This window comes from Apaloderma vittatum, unplaced genomic scaffold (genome assembly GCF_000703405.1).
Source record: "Apaloderma vittatum isolate BGI_N311 unplaced genomic scaffold, ASM70340v1 scaffold12246, whole genome shotgun sequence".
NCBI classification, from domain to species: domain Eukaryota; kingdom Metazoa; phylum Chordata; class Aves; order Trogoniformes; family Trogonidae; genus Apaloderma; species Apaloderma vittatum.
In genome coordinates, this window is record NW_009723414.1 from 2,036 (window position 1) to 10,952 (window position 8,917).

At 47.9% G+C, this 8,917-nt stretch overlaps 1 protein-coding gene across 1 annotated transcript in view; it reads left to right on the forward strand.

Annotated features, from left to right (window-relative positions):
- Nucleotides 1-3,343: 3,343 nt before the first annotated feature.
- RGS9 (regulator of G-protein signaling 9) overlaps nucleotides 3,344-8,917 on the forward strand; it is a gene marked incomplete at its 5' end in the record, with an annotated part of 20,527 nt that continues 14,953 nt past the window's right edge. The window contains 6 exons of the mRNA XM_009872113.1: nucleotides 3,344-3,440; nucleotides 6,089-6,139; nucleotides 6,296-6,402; nucleotides 7,156-7,207; nucleotides 8,211-8,269; nucleotides 8,665-8,741. Of these exons, the coding sequence (XP_009870415.1) occupies nucleotides 3,344-3,440; nucleotides 6,089-6,139; nucleotides 6,296-6,402; nucleotides 7,156-7,207; nucleotides 8,211-8,269; nucleotides 8,665-8,741 (443 nt within the window). The remainder of the gene's footprint in view (nucleotides 3,441-6,088; nucleotides 6,140-6,295; nucleotides 6,403-7,155; nucleotides 7,208-8,210; nucleotides 8,270-8,664; nucleotides 8,742-8,917) is intronic.

The following is an 8,917-nucleotide window of genomic DNA, read 5'->3' on the forward strand; positions in this document are numbered from 1 at the left end:
GGGCACCGGCTGGCGAAGCCGGAGGCAGTGCCGGGCAGGGTCATGCTCTCCGGCAGCTGCTGGGACTGGGTGTTTTTCCTTGCTGTGCTACAGGAGCTGTGTCGTGACTCATCTCTCGTGCATAGGGCTGATGGATGCCACTCGCCTTTTTCCTCTGCCTCCTCTTCGCTCTGGGCCCCGATGGCGAGGATCAGCGCAGGGTCCGCAGCACGGCTGGAGGCTTCTCCAGGCTTAGAATGTACAAAAGCAACTGGCTTTTGTCTGCCTAGGTACTGCTTGAGGTGTGTGAGCTTTAGATGGTTAACAGTTGATGTTATTTTTTTCGTTTCTTCATTCCCCATCATCCACAGATGAGCAAAGGAGATTGTCTGTTACAGGCCTAGAAAACAATCGAATTAGCTTTCTGAGAGCAGAGTTGTGACAAAGGATTGTATTGCTACTTTGGAAGTCAGAGCAGAGAGGGATGATCTTTATAAACAGAACCAGGCTGTGATGGGGGCTAAAACTGGGCAAATACTCATGGTGCAGAAAGATATTTAATTATAGCACCAGGAGTGGGCACTGGCTGTGAGCTGGAGCCTGCTGAGGAAATTTCTTTCTTACATCTAAAGTAAAGATGCGTCTGTCTGGGTTGATGCAGAGAGGGGCTGAACTCCTCACCTTGGAAATGTTTTGCTGTTGAATGCTGGGAGTCTCAGTTTTTCCTGTGGTCTCCTCTGAGGCTTTTGGGGTGAAGTTACCTCTGTGCAGAGATTCCAGCTGATCTGAAGGGAGACCCCGGTGGGGATCGTGCCTCGTGGTGGCTCTGTGCTTGAGGTGAGCTCACCCCAGAGCTTGGCTCCTTTAGCCATCCTCCTGCTACATCACCTCTGCGTGCATCTCCATCCATCAACACGTGTCAGGAAGCAGCTTCTGGCTGTACAAAATTCAAAGCAGACAGAGCTCCCCTGGCTGAAATTGTGACAAAATGTGCCAGGGCCCTTAGCAAAGCAAGCAAATGTTTTAACCAACCCTTCTGGCCTCTTGCTGGCAGGCTGGTGCTGACAGCAACTCCTCATTGCCAGCAACCTGTAATCAGCAGCATTCCCCGAGGAGAAGAGGAAGAGACAGGCTGAGTTGGGATCAGCGGAGCGCATGGTTTGCAGCCAGAGCAGCAGGCACTCCCCAACAGCATCTCCCCGGCTCATCTCACTTGTTTCTTTTAAATATATATTATTACTCCAGTGAAAAGAGGGAGCCCAGCGGGGTATGAACGTGACAAGAGTCTGGAGCCCTTTGCAGGCTGAAGAAAGGGAGCGTGCTGTGCTGGGAAGGACGCGTGGGTTGCTGAGCCAATTCCTTGCTCTTGGCTCGTAAAGTCCTGTCTCTTGAACCCACCAGGAGCGAATGTGCTGGGGCAGGGCAGGTGTGCTGCTCGCAGGGGACGAGTCCTGCTTGAGCCTGGTGGGACGTGCCCGGTGGTGGCAGTGCTGTGTCCTCCCCGCAGTGTCCTTGTGTGCTGAAGAAGCGCTGTCTGCGGTGCGGGCAGGCGGTGACGGAGAGTGACTTCCCCCAGATACCTGGGTTTGCTTAGAGGGACCTGGATCTGAGTTTCCTAAATCAGTGCCCCGCCTGCTGGGCCATCCTGCTTTGTCTCATCTCACACAGCTTGAACTTGCTGAGGCCAAAATGGGGATTTAGTTAAAAGGTCTAAATAAGCCTTCATGCTACATCGCTTAGGGTCTGGCTTTGCAATTTCAAACTATTTTATTCAAGTATGTATACAAATATTTTTTGTGAAATTTTGCCAAGCTTCTCCGTTTTTAGTATTAATTTGCGCTGACTTTAAAAACAGTTGAAAATCCATTTTTACTGTCAAGCTCAGAGTGCATCCTGTCACTACAGGCTTAAATCCTCACTGAACTTGGCAAGACTTAGACCCAAAGTCACTGTGGTGCCTGTGAAGACAATACCCTTCATTATGTGCGAGTGTCATCAAGTCACACGCGTTAAATCCTCTAATCCCAGTTAAAAAGCTACAGCCTCACCCAAAATGAATGTGCGGAGAGACCAAATTGGTCCTGTTGGACCGTTTTTGATTTAATATCTCTGGAAGCAGGAGACGGAAAGAAAAGGATCTTCCATAAAGCCACTGCTCTCTCCTGGCACTCGGATAATCTGAACCGAGGAGGTGAGGAACGAGCCCCAGCTCCTTCCTCGGAGCGGAGGATCCCAAGTACAAGCAAGAGGCTCTGGTGGATTTGGGATGGTGCTGGTAGGAAGTCAGATCTAAGAGGAGAAAAATACCTTTGAAAAATCTTAATTAAAAAAAAAAACAAACCACAAAAAACCTCCAAACAACAAGCACAAAAGATAATGGGGAACCAGAAATAAAAGAAGTCTGGCCCTGAGGGCGAGACTCGTCCTCTGTAACATGATGGGTTATAAAGGAGCCATCAGCATCCCTCGGAAATCAAAAGCAGGAGGTGCTGTGGGGTGGGAGGACAAGTTGCCCTGGCTGATGTCTCTGCCCCAACCCCAGAGGGACTGAGCTTTGCTACCCACACACAGGCGAAAGCCCCGGGTGGGTGGTTCAGCCATCCCCAGGAGCGGCCAGAGAGTCCCTTGATCCCCTCTCTGTGTTTGCAGTTTGCTTTCCCACATGTAAATTCTGGTCCTTGCTGTAATCAGTCCTTGGCCAACTTTTCAAAGCCTTGGCTCGGGTGGTGGCTGTGCTTTCTCAAAGGATGGGCTGTTCTCATCCCCCCCTGGGTTTGAGCTTCTTGCTCAGCCCTGCAGCAGAGCGGTGCGCTTTTCCTGCTGCTCTTCTGAAGTCCTGTCTGGTTATTATCTATGGACTAGAAACAGAACCTTTGCAGTTTGGTCTTCAGCCAAGACATTGCTTATTTTCTTGGTCCATGGTGCAATATCTACACAGCTGGGGTATTTGTGCAACGGAAGCGCAGATTTTATTTCCTCTTTTTTTTTTTTTTTTCCTTATTGAAAAGATGTGACTATCCCACTGAATTAGAGAAGAGCATTTATGGGTAGTAGAGATTTTTTTTTTTTATTTTTAATAAAGTTATCTCATGGAGCAGTTACATCCCGTCCATTGTCTGCTAACCCAGTCTGCACACTCATCTTCTGTAGAAGGGAGTGACACTGTGAGTGAGTGTGAGAGCGGACGTGGTTTGGAGGTGGCATCTCTACTGGCAAGGGGAGGTCTGGAGAGGACTGTGGCTGTTGTGTCCATTCCTGTAGCTCTGCTGCCCACCCCTCTGGGCTGCTGCCCTGAGCCCTCATGGTCCTGGAGCTCCCTCTTGCCCAGTCCTGTAATCTGTCCCGTCCCTGCCGTCCTTTGCAGATCGAAGCACTTATGATGGAGATGCAGAATCCAGACAAAGGCATCAAGACGCAGACGCAGAAGGTGATGGTCACAGACATCCCACACGCTGTGACAGGTAAGAGCTGTGCTGGGAGAAGGGACTGGGACAAGGAAATTCATCAAAGCCAAGCTGTGTGTGTGCACCTCCTGGCCCCCTCCCCACTGCCTGCCTGTGCGCTGGAGCCCTTGTTCCCAACAAATATCTGCTGTACAGCCTTTGAGACATAGCTGCTCCCTTCATCTCATTCTCACTCGTGTCTCATCTCACTCCTGGCTCCTTGAATCGGAGACACAAAGATTGACAATCAGTGCTTTTAGTGTCCCGTGTGTTTAATGCAAATGACCTTGCTTTCCTTTAGCACAGAGGTGAGTAGGTGCTTCAGCCTCCAAACCTGTCATATTCCCAGGGAGGCTGGATCAAAACTAAAGATAAATATTAAAATCTGGTTAAAATAGGCAACCTGGAGTCAGATTGAAAGATGATACTTCAGAAATGAGTGATAAACAATTAGTCTCCTTTCTAATGTTTTCTGCTAATTATGATTTTTCTTCAGTACACCAGAAAAGCCCAAAATATTCAGTCCCCTTCTCTGCCGCTAAATGACAGCTTTTCCTCCTTCAGGCAGGCTGAAGAAGAAACAGGGAGCTGTGCTGTGTCACGTATGGCTCGACAGGCAGCTCTTACCGCCGTGCTCTGTGTGCCTGCCAGCTCCTTTCGCAGGGCACTATCAGTACCTCTGCTTCCCTCTGCTCCGCGCTTCCACAAAAGCTCACACATGCTGCACGAAAGTTTCCTTCTCCTGCTTTGGTCTTTCTGCAGCACTTTGAAATTCAGAACAAAAAGTCCCACTGAAAGCAGTGAGCTTGCTCCAGGCAACTCAGGAGACAACTTTGCCAAATAAATTAATTTTCCCCCACTGTATTTGCAAAGCTCGGTAGGCTCTGTGTGCTGTTTGCCACCTTTAAAAAAAAAAAAAGAGGAAGCAGAGGCACTGAAATGAAGTCACTTGGCCATGGGTAGAGTCAGTCAGTGAAAGGGTAAGGAGAACTTGGATGACATCTAAAGCTTTTACTCAGCAGCACCCTCAATGCGTTATAGTACGAACCATACCTTGGCGTACGTAACTGTTGTGCAGCTGAAATTGTGGAGTGCTTTGCATCTGAAAAGGAGCTGGCCTTGCCTCCCGTAGCTCTTAGTAAATAGCTAAGGCAGTGCTGCAGAGAAGATTCCCCGGTACTGAAGGTGCCGTGCCGCCTAGGTTAAGCACAGGGGGAACAAGTACTTCTCTTACTGTCTGACCAATGTCAAATACCGCTTCCTAAAAGCCCATAGCTAGAGGGTGTGGAGGGAGGATGCCCGTTGATGCTTATCCTCTTTGCGTGCTGTCTGCTTTATTCTGGTTCCGTTACCAGAATTGCTACAAGTTTCCTCTTGCATAAGTCATAAATTCCAGTCAGCTTCTGACAGGCTAGAGAGTTCCAGTCTCCGTGAGCGGTGGTCATCACTCTCTAAACTGTGATATTTTTAGTGCTGCAGAAATTGCATGTGTACTGATTGGCTTCTGGGTGTTGCGAAAGAGACTGGTTCATGTTTAGTGAGGGGATAGTGAAGACATGAGAGCAGTGGACACAGAGCCATTGAGAGCTTGGCTTCTCACATGCAGGAAGCTAATTAGTTAAGTTCAAGGTAAGTAAAATGGCTCACAACTGAAAAAGCAAATAAACCTTCGTGTTAAATACACCCCTTTGGGGGAAAATGCTTACAGCGAGAGCTGTCTAGAAATGAATGATGAGATAATCCTTTAATTTCATCTATTTCAGGAAGCAGGCGGTAGGATAAGAGCTCTGAGCCCCTATTAGAAAGTTAAGTCATCGCTGCAATGTCAAGAAAGGTCAACACCTCAGTCTGCAATCCTAGGGGATGTTTGGAGGAAACCACCGATAACTGATGAGGGAACAAGTGCATTTTTTTCCCTGTTTAAATGGAAGGAGGCTCATGAAATTTGCCCTCCAGAATATAAAACTCAAACTGCTGGCAGTTTATGCTGATTGTGGGTGTGACTGGTCACACCCCAGCAAAAGAGCTGGGAGAGATGAAGTGTTTGTGAATGCAGAAATCTTGTTTCCCTTTGACATGTCCTGTTACCACTACAGCTTGGATCTGAGACACGGGCATCCCTTTTGCACCCAAAGTCGTGTCTCTTAATGGACTCAGGAGGACCAGTCACTGGTCTCATATTAAACCCAGGACAGGACTGTGCTCTGCAAATCCAGATACGCTTTGCGGTGAATCTTTCAAGACAAGATGATGCAAAAGAAGGGCCTTTCACCTTCTCTGAGTACAGAAGCTGTTGCATAAGTGCTTCCTAAGCCCATGATGAGGGTTTAAGCGTTGCTCGGGCCACGTAGGGTTCTGCACGCTTGTGCTCTGCCATCCTGAGGTCGCTGCCTGCCTCGGGCCCTCTCCCAGGGACTGATGCTCTCTTGGTGAAGAGAAAGCCTGAACAACAGCCTGGCCAGGCAGAGTCTGGCAGCTCATTTTATAGAATTTTGTCTCCCCTTCCCTTGCACGGTGCATCTGAAAGAGTGCTTGCAAGAGGGGTCTGGGCACTCGGTGCAATCCAGAGCACAGTGAGGGCTGAGGGCTGGAGAGGTCTTGTATTTCACCGTGAAATTTTGGCACACTCCCAAATTCAAGCACCTGATGCTTTCTTTGTTTTACAGGTAATGATATATGCCAATGGATTCTTCAGCGCTTGCAGATCACTGGGGAAGGTAGGTAGAAACGTTAAAAATTTAGGCTTTTTCAGCTTTGGGTTCCCCGCAGACAAAACCTCTTAGATTAATTCTTCTCTTCTTAGCAGCAGCTCACTTTTAAATTCCAGTGCAGTGTTTCTATGCAATCGTAACGTCTGCCTTCTTAATTTCCAGAGGCGCTCCACCTAGGGGACATGTTTGTCAAATATGGATACATCTACCCTCTTCAGGAGCCAAAGAATCTCACCCTCAGGGCAGATGGCAGCCTGTACAGGTTTCAAGTGAGTTGCATCTTCTCTAAAGCCATTGAGAAGGAGTTCAGCACTGTTTTTAAAAGCAGGCAGCTGGGGCAGCTCCCCGGGAGCTGTAGTGGTGAGGCCATGCTGTGTAGCCGTGGTAGTTGTTCCGTGTACAGGAGAAAGGGATCCACAGAGAAGCTTCAGTCCAGTTCCCTGCGACAGATTACAGTTTACAGGAAAACAGTGATACTTCCTTCAGCTAAATTAGCGTGCTTGTTCAGCTTCAAAATAGCCGTGCTCTCTTCCAAATGTGTGTTCCCTTCCGGGTCTTAAAGTAGCAAATGGAATTGGTGTTTGAAAATAGAATGAACTGGGGGGGCTGAGTAATGAATACACAGAAAGCACAGTAACAACAGGATGTTATCGAGGTCCATGGCTGGACTGTTTCCGCGGTGGTGGGAAATGAGGGTACCCTTGGTGGTACTTTGAATGAGGAGGCTGGTTCCCGTGTGGTGCCAAATCAGGCTCCAGCATCCCAGTTTGAATACTCAGGCTGCCGTGAGAGCGTGCCCGTGTTAACTGGTTGCAGGGCAGGAGTGGGTTTGACATTGGCAATCTGCTGGCCTTGATTCTTCTGCTGTAGCTGACCCGTACCTCCGTGCACGCTGACACACAGTCAGGGAGCTGAGGCTCTGAGTATGGCACTGGAGAACTTTCCTCTCCCCTCAGTGCTCTGTGCTTCTTGACATGATTTCCAGGCTTGTGAGTGCTAACCAAAGGCTTGGTTTTTTGCAGACCCCCTATTTCTGGCCGGCGCAGAGCTGGCCTGCCGATGACACAGACTATGGTGAGTGACGGCACTGTGCGTGTTGAGGAGGTGTCGTGCAAGCCCACGTGTTTGTGCAAGCAGTCCTGCACTGTGTTTGCTGTTCACCTCTTTGTGCCGTGTGTCCACATGCAATGACCAGGCCCCGCAATTTCTTTCCCACTGTTTTGTGAATAATTCTTAGTAATTCTGAGTTGAGGGAATACTCGAGATGCGACCACCTTGTGGTGGTCTTGATGAGAGTGCTGAAGCTTCTGTTCCACAAAGACTGGAGCACATCTGAAATACTCTGCTGGGTAGGGGAGCCTTTAAACACAAGGTTGGATTTCCCTGAGTAGTGAAGTGTGTTCCTGGATCTGAGCCCAAGACTGTCTGCCTGTAGATTTGGATCAAGCCCTGCATTCAGAGATGGTTCTTTCTTTGTATAATGCTTCTAATGTTTCCTGATGGCTCTCTCCGTATCAACCTTTTGTTAACATTCTTAATGCTTTTTATTGAAGGGCTGGTCATGAAACTTGGGCTGTGCATCTCAGGGACTAATTTGTTTGCACCAAGTTTGTCCTCTGTGGATTTTACCTACTTTATGCCATAGATCTGGAGAATTAAAAAAAAACCACAACAATTTAGATGGGAATGTTTTTAATGCGACTTGGAGCAAAACATGGGCCTGTGTTTGGAAAACCTGGAGGTCAGACTCCAAAGAACCTCAGTATCTTAAAGGTTTGCTCCAGTCTCCTTTGGCCCATGAAGCTTCCAGAGGAGGAGTGACTGCTGGCACAGGGAACACGTTTCCTGCTCTCGTGGCTGCTCCCAGCCTGGCTACTGGCTCGTGAAGTATCAGCCACGAAGTCAAAGCAGCAAGTTCATTTTTCTTTGGTGAGCTTTTGTGAGCTTGGAGCTCATGCCTGGGAAACTATTGTAAGGGACAGAGATTCCCGTGTTTGTCGTGTGGGTGAATTTTTAATTATTCTCGGATTTGTTGGCCCGAGTGTAACTGACTGCTTGTTTGCTTCTCCCTCCACAGCAATTTACCTAGCAAAGAAGAACATTAAGAGGAAAGGGATTTTAGAAGAATATGAAAAGGTAAGGAGATGTTGTACTTGTTCCATTGCAGCCCGTGGTTTGCTACAGCTTTAGCCCTCTGTTGCTAATGAACAGTGTGACAAAAAAACAATCCCCTCTTCACTTGCATGAGGTGTTACTCCAGCAGTGTCAAAAGCCAAAATTTTGGAAGCTAAAAAGTGGCCAGTACAGGAAAATACTCTGAAGTGAATGATAATTTTAGCGGGGATAATTGCTCTCCTTGCAGTGGTATTTTTGAACTGTTGCAATTCATGTAATTATGTTCAGAACAATCCAGATTTCTTGGCTTGGTTGCCAGCCTGGCCTAGCTGAGCTATGGAGAGTCAAGAAAACCCTAGCATGGGAGCGCCTTGTCCAGAATTTTCACACTAACTGCTTTTTTCTTTTTATTCCAGGAACATTACAACATGCTCAATCAAAAAATAAACTACAAATGGGATTTTGTTATTATGCAGGCCAAAGAGCAGTATAAGTAAGTTGACTTGCGTTCCCCAATTTGCATCGTTGGGGAGGGTGTGAGGAGGCAGAGCTTCACTGTCTTGGTCCACAGTTGAATTAAAGTTTAAAAACATAAACTGCAGCTTTAAAATAGTTTGCAAGCGCCCCTCAAGGTTGTGAAACAAGCCTGCCTTTCCTATCAGCAGGTAA